The 19583-nt window shown below is 35.1% G+C and overlaps 2 protein-coding genes across 4 annotated transcripts in view; one reads left to right on the top strand and one right to left on the bottom strand.

The window, feature by feature from the left end:
- Positions 1-11776: 11776 nt before the first annotated feature.
- On the bottom strand, positions 11777-13603 carry LOC145333384 (uncharacterized). Its single transcript, XM_080178502.1, has 2 exons — positions 12878-13603; positions 11777-12201 (listed from the first exon to the last, which is right to left on the bottom strand). Exons 1-2 carry the CDS (start codon positions 13601-13603, stop codon positions 12115-12117), a joined length of 813 nt encoding a protein of 270 aa, XP_080034628.1. The 3' UTR covers positions 11777-12114.
- A 3459-nt stretch (positions 13604-17062) lies between these two features.
- Positions 17063-19583, top strand: part of LOC145333078 (BOS complex subunit NOMO1) — a 30937-nt gene continuing 28416 nt past the window's right edge. For all 3 annotated transcript variants that reach the window (XR_013884435.1, XR_013884434.1, XM_080178227.1), the window contains exons 1-3: positions 17063-17141; positions 17989-18073; positions 18803-18889. Coding sequence is in view for 1 of the 3 variants with exons in the window: in XM_080178227.1 (XP_080034353.1) it covers positions 17073-17141; positions 17989-18073; positions 18803-18889 (241 nt within the window). In the remaining 2 variants the exon portion in view is untranslated. The remainder of the gene's footprint in view (positions 17142-17988; positions 18074-18802; positions 18890-19583) is intronic.

Below are 19583 nucleotides of genomic sequence, written 5' to 3'. Positions count from 1 at the left end.
ATATGCGAGCTAGATAAAATTTTAACTGGTCGATCATGCACTATTTCTTCTATTTCCTTTCTCATACTTTCTATTTCTTGTTTCTGTTGTTATAGCCATGATTCTCTGAAGTTAGGACTCAGATGCACACGGAGACTGGAAGTGAGAATCATTTGGCCAATCTTAGATTGGTAAGCTTCGCGCACAGCTGATTGTATTCTATGTTACATTACAAGCTGACCCGCAATTCTCGTGGAAGCTACTCAATTGTTACATCACCCTGGCCTAGAGTTTTGGCAGGTGTTCCATATTAAGCCACTCTAATTAATGGCACTCTCATACGAGGAGCATGGATGAGGGAAAGCATGGTTAGAGCTGCTTGATTTGTAGAATCCTAACTTCCTACAAATCTCCCCCCTTACAACCCTAGGGCATCTTAGGGAAGGTTGCGTGATCATAATCTGACACATTGCGAAGGTATTTGTCAACCAAGTGCAAAGTCTATGTGGGGACTTGAACTCGGTTTCTCCCAACCACAGCGTATTGCGCTAACCACTACACTATGGGACACCCTCTATTTCTTGTTTCTCATCATCAGCCTCGTATTCTATCATTTTATATTTGCATATTTCTCTGTATTCCTCCTTCTCTGCCTCGCTTAATTGGTTCCATTCTTCAGCGACGAATTTGGTTATTTCATGTACTCCACTGTTAGGATGTTTGTCTTTCAGTCTTGGATACATCGTTTTGCAGTACATTATGTATGGTGTAGTTCTCGGCCGCAGACTTAAGGTCTTCTTCCCAAGTATACCAAAGTATATGCTGGATAGGCTAAACCATTTGATATCACAAGTGCGTGCAGGAAAAACCAGGAGTAATTGGTTGCTTAACATGAATGGTCTCAGCATTCTTTTAAACATTTTAATTTTCTCTTTAAAAAAATGTAACAAATGTAATAATTTTAAATAAAGAATAAAGAGAGGGGGCGGTTGACGTGTAGTAATAGCAAGAACAAACAGCTAAATATTCTTATAAAGTGTATTAATTCAAGACAAGATAAACATACAATAATAATATTAAATATTATGGCAACTATTCACTTTTATGTTCGTGTCGTGTTGCAGAGCAATGTCTTGCTCCGAAACGGTTGACACAAGAACTAAAAGCTAATATACAAAATACATGCATTGCTCTCAAGTCAGGAAGAAAGGGACTATACATCACATTTCTCCCTGGCTTTAACATGAACCTGGATTTCAAATTGTAATATTTCAGATTGAATATAACAATATGTTTTTACATGTTAATTATCATATATATATTATGAGTAGCATTGAACGCTTATTAAATAGATAATAATTGATCTGGTATGACACCTGCCATATTTTTTTTTTTTTTTCTTTTTTTATATATATTTTATTTCCAGATCTTTAAACTCTTCATATACACATTTTTTTTTTATTTTGGTTCCTTAGAACTCTTTTGTGTTTTTTTTTATATTCCTTTTTTCTTTATGTGTTTTTTTTTTCTTTTTTTAATATTTTTTTAAAAAAAAAAACATTGATTAACATATAATCATGTAAAATGCATTGATTAACACATAACGCATTAATTACATAGTTATCATAAATGCATGATATAAAAATAACACTGGTTAACATATAACCATCAGATTTAAACATGGCATTATAGAGCATTAATATGAAACATTAATTTTAAACCTTTTCGAGACTACTACTGCCTCAACAAACATTAAATACATAAAATAAAATAAAATATGAATTAATACACATAAACTATAATTATTACTTTCTTTTTCCAGACGCTCTGCCCTTCTTGCCAGATTCTTCAATATCCATAGGCATGATAGCTTCATCATCATTCACTCCAAGTTTTGCGGTCTCATCACACAAACCGTCTTGAGACATCCTTGCCTCAGTATCTCCAAGCATATGGAAACATCTTTCAAATCCACTAGTAACCGCAACCGAAATCGAGGTTGCAACGTTATCAATCTCCTCCTGATTATCCAAAATCTTTTGATGCTTACGACTAACCTCCTCCCCAAATTTATCAAGCATCATCAATATTCCAGGCGTGTGCTCCATCCTCATTTCCTCCCTCGCTTGTTCATCAACACGCCATTGCTGGCCTGACAATTCAAGGTCCAGACAAACAGGAATGTTCGGATTTAAGGGCTGATCCAGCTGAACACAAACAGGATCCCCAAACCGAGTAACCAATTTGAAATCACCCTCAAACCACTCATTTACTTTGTGTTCAGGATTAAACTTCCACTCAATATTGGTTGTCAACAAACTTGTATAAACTTTTCCATCCAACTCCAATCTAAGTTCCTTTACTACATTCTCTAAAGTAGTATCTGGATCACATAACAATATCTGCTTGGCTAGAGTCGGACGGAGACGCTTGCAGCGCATCTGCATTTCCCAGGTCAAAACTCTTGCGTCTACTTTATCATTCACCAGACTACCTGCGTATGTGGCACTCACCAGGTTATCAATTATTTCTCTTTGTCCATCCAATCTAACATAACGTATCTCAGCTGGCATCTCTCCACTGGTGATTAAACTCACCGAATTCACGTTTACAATGCGTGGAATGTAAACCGATAAGTTCATGTATTCATTCACCTGAATAGAGTCAATAAACACTTTAGCACTCAAATCCTGTTCAGACTTTCCTTCAAGCCAATCTTTTTGTAACTCGAACAAAGTTGTGGATGGCATCTGCTTCAGAATAAAGGATACTTTATTCACGACGTCTTTCCAATGTGCCAGGAGCCGGATAGCTGACACAACCTGCGTCTTCAACCGCGCATCAACGCTATTACCCACCGTTCTCAACACCGTCTGAAGGCTCATTCGACCATCTGCAGGTATGACGTCAATTTTTGAAAGTTGATGCCAATCATCAAGTTCCCCCATATGTTTGATTATGGGTAACAATTCGCCCAACGTTTGACAGCTCTTTCTCTCATCTCCATCCAGGTATTCAATCTTAGCAAGCAACACCAAACTTGGTAAAATTTCGCAAACAAGCTTAGAGAGAAATATGGTTGCACTCAATTTATTCAAACTAGTTGTCTCATTCCATAACAACTTTCTGTTTATAGCTTTAGAATGCTCACCAGCCGCCATCAGGTTGAGGTGTCTTGAGTTCTGGCTGGTAAAGATAGGGATTCTGTCCACAGGCCAGTCTATGGAGTTGATGCATCTCCCCATCTCTAACTGCACCGAAAGCATGTTTATTAAATTCAACTTAAACCTTGGTTCATTATCAATAAGACGAGCTAAATCTGCAAGTGGCATGTCCTCACTGCTCAAAAATATATTCCTCGTCGACCTGCCCACACTCAACGTCGGCAGCTCGACGCGCTTCATTACCAACACCAGCCGAGATGCAGAGTTGCTGACCAACGCAGACACCAGTAGACCAGGTTTGACTTGATTTCCTTCATTGACAGATTGTTTGTGGCGGCCATCTTCTTCGTTGCTCAATAACTTTTGATTCATTGTTGCCGCCGTAACCAACCTGCAAAATACAATATAATTAAATTTCAGCATCAGAATTTAAAATCTAGCATTAAATTCTTCCTCAGTAAATCTTTTTTTATAACACCATGAACAACAACAATACAAAACTACCAACATGGGAATTATACCTAACAACAACATTAACACAATCAAAACAAACTTAGCAAACAATGGTAGTATATCTTTGAACAAATGTTCTAAACCAAACCAAGAACCTGTAACCTGTTCGAAAAATGACAACTTATGATCAACAAAATCCAACTTAGAAGCTTGTCCATTAAAATCCTCAAAATCCAAGGAACAAATTGGCTGTCAACTTCAAAAATACCGGACTTTGCGAGCAATTTAACAATTTTATGTCCTCTACTGCAACAATCATTCTACTATATTCTTGTATTCCAACTGTCTCACCTTTATATTGCACCAGCAAATGTCCTACTGCACATCCATAATCCACACCTAACTTTACTGGAATTTCAACCGCTGTACACTTTTCATACTTAGCAATTTCTCCCAGGTATATAATTCTGAACCCATGATACAACTGTACATTTGATCTAACTTCTGTTTGAGCACATCTAGAAATACTAAAAAGTTCCATCATCCTCTCATTCCTTTCTCTACTAGCCAAAAACATAGCATTCAAATCAAATCTAGCTTCCTGTTTTAACAAATCCCCAAAATAACTTCTAACAGCCGCCTTCGGTTCCTCTAAAAACTTGATACCCTCCAATTCTGTTACAAAACTGTTGAAATCCAGATGCTGCAAAGTAAGTTTCTCTGTTCCCATAACTTTAACTAAAATATTCCTTTCCGAGTTAGAAACAAAAAGTTGTTCATTCCACGTAGTTAAATTAAATGTATCTTGAAAAACTACCTTAAAATTACTGGCCGGTTTTCGTACTACATACGGAAAATATGGTGAAGTTGATGTTGCCCACAAATGATTTTCTTCAAAATTCGCCACAATCGTCTTTTTATCATAATCCATAACAACATTTCCCTTGATCAAAACTGGTGTATTTTTTACTAAAATATGCAAAGTCCCAATAGCAAAACCTAAATTGAACCACATATTGTGCGCGTATATTCCCAGTGTCTTGCATTGAATATTTTCACCACCAACATCCCAGAAAGGTGACAATGTTCCATTAACCGTGAAACTGTGAACAGTTGGCAAGTCTATGTTTACTTTAAAACTAATACCATCATGCTGATACTTGCCAGAATGAAAAATCCTTCTACATTCATCCATACTCAACTCTACCTGTTTTTCATGTGGCACGTCTAATACGTGCACATGACTCGCAGTGCCGCAAAACCAGCGCTCCAATTTTAGCCTAACCTCACAACTAATGGCCTCCGACAGTATAAAATCGGTTTCTGCTAACCCCAGTAATTCCACAGATCTGACCGGTTCCATCCTATCATGCAAACAGGCAGCTGATCTAAGTTCAACATCACTTATTTGAGAACAATCATAAGCTGCTAACCGTGGATCCTGTGACGTATACATACCACCAACAATAATCAAACAATAAGTCTGCATCACAACAACAAATAACAAAATATCCAAGTACCTGACTCCTCTATCATCCTTGGATTTCTTCACAGGTATTGGTCCAGCACGTCCACTCTTTGAACTACAAGTGTCAGGCGACCTCTTTCGCATACCACGATCTCCATCTCGTCTATTCCGGTCATGTCTGTCACCACCGCCGCTTCCTCTCTTGTCATCACGCTCCCGACGGTTTTCATGGTAATCTCTTCTCCTGCAAATATTATACAAATTATTACAAATATTATTTTTTAATCAATTTTGCGAGGTTCCTAGTTACTACATCTGCTACTGAATAACGTTCTAATCTGTCTTTATCTCTGTTTTGTCTATCCTCTTCCAATTTTTGTAATTGTACTTCATTTGTAGAACCTTTAGGACGACCTTTAACAGGAATAGTCTCAGACATTTTTTGCAGTTTTGCATTATCTAACGATCTATCTAATTCATCCTCCTCAACATCCCTACCTCGTTTAACACTTCCCCTTCATTGTTCCAAGTTTACAATTTTACTTTGAAGTTTTGGGAAAGTGTCCTCTAAAATACTCATCCGAGACTCTAACTCTCTAGCAGATTTCATGTTAACATCCTCTACACCCAAACTGTTGTCTATTAAACTATTATCAGAGGTATAATCTCCATGAAAAACACTATCCTTACTAATAATAGAATATGTAGAGTCTAACTTAGTTTTGTCAGTCGTATCATTCGTATCTACACTGTCAGAAATATGAGTACTTTCCAAAGTATCACTAAGATCCTCAACTAAATCATCTAAATTTTCATTATCCTGAGATACATTTGACCTTTGCTGTGACAACCCAACACCCAAAAAAGATTTCTCCAAAAAATCTGGTGTTACCTGTCCATCCTTCCGCCTTCCAACCACCTCTGGACTAGCGCCACAACTATTCTCCTCTTCAGAAACGCCTGAACAAGTTAAATTTCTTAAAGTATTGGGAAAGTCATAGTTTACTTTCAAGGTATTATCCACAGAGAAAAACTCATCTGTAATCACTAAGTCAATCTTTTCATCTGGAGTCAAGTCTAAAGTACTCTCAATAACATATATTTTATCCCTTGGTACAATTCTTACCCCTTTGTCTTTCAATCTACACTTTTCTAGGGGTTGAACCTCGAACAAACTGTCAGAAATTACTTTTGTCACTAGACACGGACCCACCCATAGCGAGCAGAGTTTACGAGCTACACCAATCGTTGTGACGTCATAATAAATATAACAATAGGAATTTATAGCTATCGGCCGACCTATCCTTTCTGTATTTTCTACCTGTAAATACTTCTCAGTTCTCTCTTGTCCAGTTCTCCAATTTCTGTCAAGGCACTCCAATAACTCTGAAAAATTCATATGTTTAATTTTCGTGCGGGTTAAAGGATCAAATGAGTCAAGCGGAAGCTTAGGGTTTCGTAGAAACATCTTGAAAAACGGGGAACATCCTAACCTCCGATTAAAAGAAGTGTTCATACAAAATTGTGTAGCTTTAAGTTTATGAGCCCAATCTCCATCTTGAAAACGTAAATCAGTCTTAAGAAACGAATACACCGATTGGTTGTATCTTTCACTATAATTCGAATTTGCTGATCTGGGAGGGATAAAAATTTGTTCAATTCCCAACCTTAAACAAACTTCCCTAAAAACTTTCGATTTGAAACTTTGTGCATTGTCAGTCCTGATTCTCTCGCACAATCCCCAAACAGAAAATAAATTAAACTTCAAACATTCAATAATTGTTTCAGCTTTAACATCCTCAATAGCAAACAACCACACATATCTAGTACAACTGTCAACTACTATTAAAATATGCTTACAAATGACTCCATTATATTCACACTCATTCAAATGACCTAAAGCATCTATGGCCAACTCTGCCATAGCTTCCCCAGCCAAAGGAGAAAATTCTATATTATGATTATGTTTTGGTTTTTTACGTCTATTCAAACAAATGACACAATTTGCAACTGCCGCCGCTACATATTTAGACACATAGGGAAAAATGAAGTGACGATTAATCCTGCTCAAAGTCTCCAAATAACCCCTATGCCCCGCTGTAACATCTGCATGAGCTAACAAAAAAACTTTATTGTACATTCCAATAGGTACCACTACCCGTTCTATAAATTGAAATTCTTTCTGGAGCCGCATAGGTGAAGTCAAGATAATTAAACCATCTTTATAACTCAAATGTTCAAAAAATCTTAATATTTGTTTACCACGATAAGGCATTTGAGACAATTCTCTGGACGTAGGTTTGACATTATTTACAATAAATTTCCTCACCTCAACTAAAACAGGATCCTTCTCCAGGCTACGACTGAATTCTCTCGCCTCCAATCTGGACGCTATTTGACTGGCCGTCTCTGCTCCAATTCCTGCAATAAGACACAATTTAGGATCTTCTAATTGATATACAGTATCCAATATTAACTCTCCTTGTTCGTCCGTCGATAATTTAGATATCCTATCTTTACTATCCTCTAATGCAGTACGTGACAATATATCAACATTAGTATGCATCTTGCCCTGCCTATGTACAACCTCATAACTGAAGGTGGATAAAAATCCACCTTATGGTGAGACCAACAAAATATCCGTTCTGCCTCCAAGTAGATAGATGTTTCAGTGCAGCTGAATCAGTTCTCACGATAAACTTCTTGTGTCTCAAATAACATTCAAATCTTTCAACAGCATTTACTAATGCACATAATTCTCCTTTATGCGCTGCATAATTGGCTTCATGAGTTGAACAAACACGTGACCAACACGATATCATCTTCTCTTGCCCATTTTGTTTTTGACTTAACACCGCAGACATAGCTGTAGATGACCAATCTGTATCCAACACAAATGGTTCAGCCTCCATCCTCCAATCCGGGAATGATTTACTTATTTCTTCACAGAACAATTCTCTAGTCTTTGTAAAGGCTTCCATACTTTTTTCATCCCATTCTATTTTACTACTGTTTCTGAATTTGTTCAATGGTGCCGTAATATCAGAAAAATTCTTGAAATATGAACCATAATAATTTATGAAACCAGTAAATCTTTGAATATCTTTACCTGTTTCAGGTACTGGCCAATTCTTAATCTTTTCAATATATGCTTGGTCCATAAATATGCCTTCTGCATTTATAATATGGCCCAGAAATTTCACTTCCTCTGCAAACAATGTACATTTTCCAAGATTAATCTTGAGGCCTGCTTCACAGAATGTTCGTAGTAGAGTATTCAGATGCTCCAGATGTTCCTCCACATTCATACTATATACAAGAACATTGTCCAAATAAACTAGGCAAAATGCCCTTAATTCAGGACTCAAATCCATTACTCTATCCATCAACTTTACAAATGCACTTGGAGCATTGGTCAATCCGAACGGTAGCCTCTTGAAGCAATACTGCCGTCCATTAGAACAAAATGCTGTATATTTCCTGACAGATTCCTTCAAGTGCATTGAATTATACGCCGAAGTAAGGTCAATAGACGTAAAAATCTTCTTTCCTCCAAGTTTGTCAAATAGCTCACCAATGTTAGGCAAAGGGTAACAGATCTTCTCAGTTATCTCATTTAACGAGCGGTAGTCCAGGACAAACCTGACTTTCACCTCGTTAGTATTTCCCACCTTCTTCTTAACAGCAAAGATTCCAGAATTAAACGGTGAATTACATTCTTCTATCACATCTGTTTCCAACCATAAATCAATCTGTTCTTTTAGTTTCTCTGCATGATGAGGATTGAGTCTAATCATCCTATTTTTGAAAGGTTGAGCTCCAGGAACCAACTGAATGTCATACTCCTCCAAAGTACAAGATCCAATATCCGTAGGGTCAATCGATAACGCCTTGAAATTCTTTAAAAACAAACCAACTATTCTTCCTTTCAAAGAGACATTATCTTTTAAAAACGGAACTTTATCCAACTTCAACTTATCTTTAATAAAACGAATCTTCTTTAATGTTGTTGACACATCTTCTTTAACTCTGTTCTCTTGCAACATCGCTATCTTCTCCGCCAAAAACAAATTTCCAACCAAAGTACCAGCAGGAACAGATTTCTTAACAGTTTCAAAATTCGTAATTTTAGTCATAATTTTACCGTTTTTTCCCACCTCAGTAATTCCTTCATTTATCAACAAGTTATTTCGGCTACAGTAACCTTGTCTAGGAGCTATATAACACAACTGTCCTTCAGGCATATTTCCCTTAGTTGAAACTTCTACCACCACTGTACTTAATGCTGGAATTTCTATTCGATTTTTCAATGAACAAATCCATTTTTGGTCTTGTAACTCAGCTACATTAATCTCAGGTTTCTTAGTTCTTGCTTTCTCCAGTTTCTCCAAAACCGTATGAACCAAATTCTTCACTACAATTTTTCGTTTAGCTACCAAATTCACACTGATTCCATGCATCTCAATCCTGTTGCCATCCTTGGCAAATATCGTCTTCACGTGATTTTTGTTCAGCCAATGACTGCCTAGATTCATAGGTACAGTCATGCCAGAAATAACAAAGCAATCTTCTTGAAAACTGTGACCTCCAATCTGAAATTCAACATTCCGAACAACACCATCAATCTTGATGCTGGAACCCTGCATGCCTGTTGCTTTCGAATCCGTTTCTTCAATCATACAATCAAGCTTTCTAGCCAACACTTGAGATATCAGGCAGCCTCGTGCATTGCCGCTATCAATTAAGGTCAGGATTTCCATGCCACCAATCTTCGTTGGAACGTAGACTTCAGCCGCTCCAGCCGCCATCTCAGAATCTTCATGAAACTTATAAACAGCTATCTAACCAACACCAGCAGTTATGAGGTTGTAACTATCCAATTGTCTATCAAATAACTATCTATCTGTCTACAACAAATAACAAAATAACGGAATAAAACAAATCACTCACCGACAATATTTCATCCACCAACAGAAACGTCCAAAATATCTCTTAATCCACAATCAACAAAACTTCTCTCCGGCCAACAGAAACATCCCAAAATATCTCTTAATCCACAATCAGTAAAACTTCTCTCCGGCCAATCTAAAATATTACAAACTTTTAGATGCCAATTGATGGATAAATCACTTTAAATAAGAATTAATATCGATATTAATATATATATTTAACAAATTGTTTACAAGACTACTTTTCGAACAGCAATATATATAATGGTAATCAAATATTAACAGCATAAAACAAAATCTTAACAACTCACCATCAAATAAATAATGATGACAGTATCTCTCAATCACCACAAATACTCTTCTCAGCCAATCTAAAATAAAATACAATTATTTTAGATGCCATATTTAAATGTTTTCACTGAACAAATAAACTTGCAACACATTCAATAAAAGAAATTGTATTAAGAAATATGACATGATCAAATATTATCAATCACCAAGCAAATTAATCTTTCCAAATACCATAAATTCAATTCTTTTGTAATTCAATAAAATATTACCTAACAAAACTATTATTGTCAGATTAAAACTGAGATGTATAAAAGGTTTAAAAGTCGAAATTCAACTAACTATATATCTCAATACCTGAGAGCACCTTCTTGCGCAGCTCTGCTTCTCTGCGCAGCTCAACTTTCTGCGCATGGCACGCCCCACGCCTGATAATCATTGCAGCTACCTCTCTACACCACCCCATTTTGCGCATACCAGCTCTGAGAGATAGTGCAAATCTCTTTGCAAATATGTTCACTCCCCCTTTTTCTCAAACAAGAGAGACAGCTCCACCATATCTGCGCATACCAACTCTGAGAGATAGTGCAAACTTTTTTGCAAATATGTTCACTCCCCCTTTCTCCTCCAACAAAAGAGACAGCTCCACCATATTTGCGCATACCAACTCCGAGAGACAACCCCTCCCTTCCTTCATAGAGAGAGACTACTCCACGATTATATCTAATGCATTATAACAATTTTGCTTCATGAAATTCTAAACTTCATAAAAAATTTTGCTGAATCAACATTACTAAATCGCAATATAATTGTTTTAAAATCAAATACTTTAAACCACAATAACTGACTCAACTTTTAAAACAATTTTCCACATTTCATCAAAATTTAATATTTTTCAAATATCTAATTTCACATTTTTATCAAATTTGATTCAATTTAAAATTCAATTTAATATTTTTCAATAGCAATTTTACAAAATTGTATTCCTAATTCGTTTTTCATTTTCACTTTTTATTATTCTTATCTCTGTTAGACTCCACAACAGTCTGAAACAAAAATGAATTTTCCTAATTTCAACAAAACATAATCAAAAACTAAATTAATTATTTTGATTTCCATTATAACATAATCTCATAATTTCATATACGTTTATAAACAATATGTTATCTTTTCATAATTCAAAATAAACCATCAAAATAAATTATCACAAAATTAGAGTTGCTTCGTTCACTCTTTATCATTAATTTTGTTTTGTTGTTGTTTATTTACAATGCGCATAAATCAAAACAATGCCGCGTAACAAGTAGAAAATGGAATAAGGTTTTAATGATCATAATACATACAAAACATTAATACCATAAAATGTCATCTATAATAGCATTATTCCATGCCTCAACTTCCGCTACAAGATCGTCTTCATAATCGCTTGCCCCTAAACCATCGACATACGCCACTTCCTTCGTATCCTCCCCTTCTTTCACCTCTCCTTCAATTTCACCAACCAATTTCTTTTTATCAATACTATTTTCATTCTTTTTAAAACTCTTTTGCCCCGTCTTATAAGGAACAAAAGGCTTGTTTCCCCACCGCAAAAAGTATTTTCCTTTAGGATTAGGCAACTTTTTATCTCTAATATCAAAACAATCCCTCATCATGTGACCTTTTCTGTTGCAATAATAACAAATAAAACCACCTTGAATTGCGCCAATTAAAGGAATAAGTTCAGCTGGTCCACCAAATTCATCAGCTAAATCAATTTCACATTGATTTATTTCATATGACAAATTATCTTCATCACTAACCTGATCAATAGTTACAGGATTTGACTTGGAACCAACGCCACCAACCATCGTTTTAGCCAAAGCCATCTGGTTTGTTGTACATCCTCTAGCCATTGACCCTGAAATTTGGTTAAATTGTAGCCCTTTAACAATCAGTTGTGCTTTAACTATTAACTCTGTCCGAAACTTCGTTATCATTCGCACTTGTCCGTCACGCTCCAAATCCAACGCAAATTGACGCATCTGATTAGCCAAAAGTGGAGATAAGATCACATTACACACTTGAGAATAGAAATCCATAAACATATCATCAGTTGGTTTCGGATACGCACGTTTCCAGAAAGATAGAATCTTATCAAAAAATGCATCAATCTTATCATTCTCATGTTGCTTAACACTCAAATACGCATCTTTACACACATTTTTCATGTCGGGTGGTAAAAATGTCTCTCGCATCTTACACAAGTACCCCTTTAATGTTAATCGTCTATTCTCCATATCAGCAGGTTTTAGTGTATAACCACAAGCGGTTCTTACACCCACACACTTATCAAACAAAATTTCCTTACACACTTGATGATTAGTCATATGATAACGTCTAGTAGTCATCCAAAATCTCTCCAAATAATCATCAAAGAAAATCACATCATCGTCAACCGCAAATTCAGGCGCATTTTTTCTGAACTGATCATCAAGTTTAGCACACGTTTCATTGTACCTATGAACATTCTCCTCCCCCTGCGAAACATACAGAGATCTATCTGGTACATAAACAAGAGATTTACACCAACTAACCTGCGATTCACTCAGTCCAGCTTCAAAAAAATTGAGCGTATTAAAATCCTCCGCTTTAACCTCAGAAAGGGCTGGCCACCACATGAGAACTCCATTGTAGATATTATCCACAGCATCAACCTTAGACAATTCCCAAAGTTTTATGATCTTATCTTCATTATCCTGCATACCACCAAAAATAGGTCGAGAACCACTAGCAAACAATTTAGGCTTCTCCTCTGGTCCTCCAGATCCTCCAGATCCTCCAGCTGTCCTCTGCCACGGCATAGAGTTATTCAAACCATTCTGCTGGTTATTCGAACCATTCTGCTGGTTATTCGAACCATTCTGCTGGTCATTCAAACTATTCTGCTGGGCAATCTTTTCAAGAATTCGCTGCTGGCCAGTCATAAACTCATCCACAACTGTCACATTCTCGGTTTTGATATCATTATCAACACTAGGCACCACCACCTTATCAAGACGATCTTCCAAATCGTCCAACCGAGTAGCCAGTCCAGTAACCGCAGCACTATTAGTAGTAACATTATCCGTCAACTCTTGAATGCTAGCCTCCAGGGGCGCTATACGCCCACCCAACTCCAGGCGAAGCCCACCCATCTCCGCCGCCACATTATCAATTCTATTCCCAAGAGCATGAATCTCATTCTTGACCGTACCCCAAAAAGTAATCATGTACTCATCCTTCTCCACCTGAGACATCTTCCTCCATTCAGCAATGTCCATCCTGGTCACTGCAAAAATCCTGAACAAAAACCAAAAACAAAGAAATAATACAATTAAAAGAAAATCTGAGCTATAGATTCGTACTACACTACTGCGCCAAAATGACGTGTAGTAATAGCAAGAACAAACAGCTAAATATTCTTATAAAGTGTATTAATTCAAGACAAGATAAACATACAATAATAATATTAAATATTATGGCAACTATTCACTTTTATGTTCGTGTCGTGTTGCAGAGCAATGTCTTGCTCCGAAACGGTTGACACAAGAACTAAAAGCTAATATACAAAATACATGCATTGCTCTCAAGTCAGGAAGAAAGGGACTATACATCACACGGTTGTGACACTTTTTGAAACCAAAACTACAGGAATTCAACTTATAAAAGAGTTACAGCACTGCAATTTGAAATGACAGTTGCTTTAAAGAGATACAATATGGAAATGTTAAGAAAAGTCGGTGAAACCACCGCTACCGCCGTTTCCCGCCAAAAAACAATTCGGCGATAACGGCGGTCCCACCGCCGTTTCTTCACAGTTCCATATTGTACCTATTTAATTAAAGCAACTGCCATACCAAATTTCTGGGCTGTAACTCTTTTTTTAGTTGAGTTCCTTTGACTTTTAGTTTTGGTTTCAAAAAGTTTCACAACAGCCTAGCTCTCCCCTTTGAAATGTTTAAGCTTTCTGTCATTTGACAGAATCATGGTCAAACAAGATATTTTCAGGAAGGTCGAATTTTATATTAATTGCCCATATAATGGAATTTCAAGTATCACTTCCAAACTGATTAATTAATATCCGGTGGATTAGAACCGGTTCTCAGCCATACTGAAAAATCATGTGTAGCATTGTATATACTAGATCCAGTTTTCAACGAATTTAAGAATGTACAATCATAAGATTAATAAATAACTTTTTTAGTTTAACATATTTTAAACGATTTGGATAAATCTAAATTAATTTGTCTATCATCATTGGGCATGCGCATGTATATCAATTTATCGGCCATTGTCTTATCCCTTTAGATTCCTGAGTTACATAGGCAATTATTTTTTAACAAATAATAACTTTTATATATAATTAAAAAGTACCATTTTTACGGATAGATGAATTTTGATAACTTTAAATACAAATAAAAAGTATCCAATTATTACATAAAATCACTGAAGCAAAGCTTATCAAATCTTATATGACATTTAAAATTAGGAGAAAGCTAGAAAATGAAATTTTACTTCAAAATCTAATTATTAATTTTAGGTATTTTTATAATTAACTTAATTATTTCACAAAAATTGCATAATTTTCATGAACATCAAATGACACTTTTTTGCTTAACAATTCGGGAATTTGGAAAAACAGCAGAAATTTTTTCTTTAAGTCAAGTGGTCGTCGTAAATTTATTTGTAAATTGTCGTAGCTTTTTAACATGTAAAGTTTTGATTATTGATGGATTGAAGCAGGGTTGCCAAATTTATTTTTACAATTTCGAATTTTTTTCTCGATGGAATTCTTATTCCAGTATAGCTTCGAAACCAACATCTGCTGGATTAGAACCGGTTCTCAGTCATTCTCCAAAATCAAGTATAGCATCGTATTACAGAAATTTACATAGTCTTTCCTGAAAAATAAAACCAATTAATTTGGATCAGCATTTTTATCTTTGCTTTTGACTGCAGACTAATTGCAATTGTTGAAAAGTTTGAAACTCGTTTAGTTTGTATAAACCAATAAAAAGTTAGTTTATGATGCCTTAGCCTAAAAGCAAAAGAAGGTCGAAGTATATTTTACAGTCCAATGTCTCCTCCCTTCCTAAGTAAAAATTTAACTCTATTATTTTATAATTTGTGAGAAAAAAATCTTCCAAACGAAAATGAAAAAATCTACGAAATGAAATTATTTCATGAAAAATTTAGTTTCTGGTAAATTTGAAGTGAAAGTTGGTAACTATGTTTTTTATCATATGACTGCTTAAGCTTAATCCATTTCCTTATTTTAAAAAGTAAGTTTACCTGTCTAAATCTTAAGATCTCACCAACTTTTTAATTCAACGAGATTCTTACATAGACTTTTAATCTTTATCGCATAAGTTATACTTTTTTTTTAACAATTATAAGTTTTTTTCTTAAAAGTCCAAAAGAGGTTGAAAGCATATTTTATACTATGTTTTGAAAAGGTGTATTTCCTTACTATATAGCATAAATTTAGAGGAAATAATTTTGGTCTTTATCATTGGGGGTATACATATAAATTTTACGTCTATTGTCCCATTTCTAACATCTCTGCGAAAACTCAAAGTTGGTGAAATTTATCTTTAAGCATATGCATTTCAAAGAGCACTCAGAAATCTAGGGTAAAGCACGTTGACGTTAGTTTTAATAACATTTTATCAGCTTTCACTTTCGTTTATCAAAAAAATCTTTTAAAAAAATGATAAATGGTTGTTCTAAGTCTTAAAAATGCGGGAAAATGCTAAAATATCAGATCATATAATATTAGATTGGCCTAATGTGACCGCACCGCCAAAAGCGCAGAAAATGCCGCGACAAATTTTAAAATTATTTTTTAATCATAAATCAAGGAAAAGGGAGGGTGTAGCTCCAAGGGGGAGGTTTTAAAAGAGGTAAAAAGAGAGAGAGAGAGAGAGGGGTGGGAGTAAGAGGAGGGTAAGGGGGGTTTCTCCGAGAGGGGAGCATAGATAGATAGTGCGGAGAGCATAGATAGATAGAGAGGGAGAGAATAGATAGATAGAGAGGAGGGGAAGAGGGTGGTTATTTCTCTCCTTATGACTGCAGTACAGTGTAGTAAATTGTAATTTTATAAATTTTAATTTTAAAATATGTTAAAATAAGAAATAAATAGTTATTTGTGCTAAAAAATGTATTTCTATGGTTAAAATTCTGATTTTTAGTCTTTTATTTGAAAGTTATGATCGATTTTAAACTTAACTTATTTTTAATTAATTGGCTATGGGTTTGATTTAAATAGGGGCCTTTTAATTTCGTTTCCGGTATGACTTAGAAACCGATTAATATCTGTAGGATAAGAACCGGTTCTTAGCCATACTGAAAAATTATATATATAATATAGTATCGTATTACAGACAATTAGACAAATAGTTAGATAAAAATAATCTTAAATGTTTATTTTATTATCCACGAAAGCTGTCTATTTATAAATTATGCATGCGATATGTACGTAACTATTATCTAAATTTTGGTATAACATAATCTTTTTCTATATTCTTTTTATTCTGAATCATATTCATATTCTTTATTATTTAAGTGATGAAACGCGATTAAATGTAGATTAATTTAATCCCAATTGCCCTTTCGCTTCCTACCAAATTGAAATTCCATGTTTTTTTTTTATAATGGAATAGATTTATCGCGCAAACGTATTTTCTGCAGATATGAAAATGAAATTGGTTCCAATGAACAACTTATATTGATTATTACTTTCAGAGGAAAATGACGAATTTCCTCCTTTGTGCAGTTTTGTTCTTGTGCGGGTTGCTGGGTTCTTCGTGTGGGGAACAGGTAATGTCAATAAATCACTAAATATGACAAATCGTTATAATTCCATGAAGATTTAGACAATTTATGTCATAATAGCTTATAAAGTTGTTTTTTACAGACGGACGAACGAACAATTATTAAGTACTTATCTACCCATTAAAAATAACTTAACAATAAATAACAACTCTAGGAACAATGATAGGTAATAAGATTAATTTTCGCCAGGTAATGTCAATATATCACTAAGTATGACAATCTATTATAATTACCTTTAGATTTAGACATTTTATGACGCATTAGCTTCCTAATGAAGTTGTTTTAACGGACGAACATTAAGTACTTACCTACCTATTAGAAATAACAGAACAATAAATAGCAACTTTAGGAATAATCATAGTGTAATAAGGTTAACTTTAGGCAGGTGGTGTTAATAAATCACTAATTATGACAACTGTACTGTAATTACCTGAAGAATTAGACAATTTACGTCATTTTGGCTAACTAACAAAGTTGTCTTGACGGACGAACAAACATAAAGTTCTTAGGTACCTATTAAAATAACCAGAACAAATAACCATCATATTTCGGAGGGTGTAATAAAGTTCTTACCCTCCCCAAAATTAGCAATAAACCTTCTCTTGACAACATATTAAAGATTTATACCGTAAAGGGAACCAATTCGGTTCATTGGTCAGCGAGATTCTTCGCTACATAAAGACATCTTATTACCTACCGTTATATATGGATAATCAGAATTACACTGGTCCTCAAAGTTTTACAATAAAGTTTTCATATTTATTTTACGACAATGTTGGAACTGCTTATTAAATTTTTATTGGTTGGTTCACTAAGTTGATTTCTGTTTCAGGATGTTTTGGGTTGCGGCGGATTTATTATTGCCGACAAATCTATTGATTTCTCCAAGATTGATGTTCATCTCATGACTAAACAAGGTAATTTAAATCTTGATACAATGATTCAGACTAGCACTGTTCAATTTTTCAACTATTGATATTTATCTAAAGAAGGGGTAATTTTGTTTTCATCATTGGAGATATATAATATATCAATTTGCTGTCCATTATCATATCACTTAAGTTCCCTGGGATCTTACAAATCTGTAGAGGGGAGAGATACGAAAATGGCAAGTAAAGATTTTTTTAAATGTGCGCTACTCTTCCATTTTAAGTTATTATTCCCGCATTCTTAATCCGCGGCATTAGCTTTATTGGTAACGTGTCGGCTTAATTTTAGAAGGTGTCGGGTTCGAGTCTGGACCACACCATGTCATGATACTAGAGACGTTAAAAAGGCTACTATTGCTGTGTTAGGCGCATGTCATCAATAAAGAGTACCTATAGTTAAACCCCTTAGGCCATTAATAGGCGCAATTCATTACCATGCTCTGTTAGGAATTCCAGATAAAGAACGTGCAATCAAAGGATTGGTCGTCTGTATGGCAAATGGACGCTTTACAGAGCAATCATAAGACGTTTCATGAGTCGTGAGGTCAATCAAAGCTTCCTAATTTCTAAGGAACCCTTACCTTATTACGGCAGGTGTCCTACTTCAATACATTTCAAGCTCCATCAAGCATCCTTATAATTGTACTATTACGTTCAAATCTCCACTGGAATTCACGAGATCTTAAGTTACATATAATCAATTTTTACCTGTTTCAGGAGCCTTGAAGTACGAGACCGAGTGTGCCCCCCACAACGGATATTTCTTTATTCCTATTTATGAGACTGGGGAATATATTCTTAAGGAAAATTCACTTTTTGTTAAATTTTTGGAAATAGTCCCTTTCGTAACATCGCCCCATGAGGGGCGATTCGTCGTAGGTGATTAGGGCGATTAGGTTAGGTTATATTGGGTTAGGTGATTGCCCCGCAGGGTTAGACCCCCCCCCCCCGCAGGGGCTAGAAATAGGAGAAAATCTACTGTGAAAAATACGAAGAATCGCCCCATAAGGTGCGATGTTACGAAAGGGACTATACCCGAATTTTTTACAATTATCAAATCATACCTAATTATTATACCTACCTACTTAACATATTATTATCAAAACTATTATAGACTATTAGCTTCTTACCGGTTATTACCTGAAAGGATGACTCTTCTCGTTTCCTCTTTCTTTATTTGATAGATTCATTTAAGCATTTTCAAATTAAGCATAGAGTTAATGTTTCTGTTCCTAATTAGACTTTAAAAAATAAAGTCCTCTTTTTTTTAAGATTGTAAATTGAAGATTAAAATAAGTCGAACACAATTTGAACTGAACTAACTTAATGATTTATTTTTTATTTAAAATAACTAGGTACCTGCAGAATTCTCATTTTTGGCATCTAACCCAACCCAGAAAAGTTTTATTTTTCACTTTTTCGCCTTTCTTATTAAGATTGCATATTTTTAGTCTACAAAAAGGTGTATATTTTTGCTACTGATATAGGATTATTTTAC

Source organism: Acartia tonsa, chromosome 12 (assembly GCF_053477335.1).
Source record: "Acartia tonsa isolate MP-2025a chromosome 12, ASM5347733v1, whole genome shotgun sequence".
Taxonomy (NCBI): Eukaryota; Metazoa; Arthropoda; class Copepoda; order Calanoida; family Acartiidae; genus Acartia; species Acartia tonsa.
The sequence above is the reverse complement of the archived record's forward strand: the minus strand, read 5'-3'. Positions and strand labels throughout refer to the sequence as shown.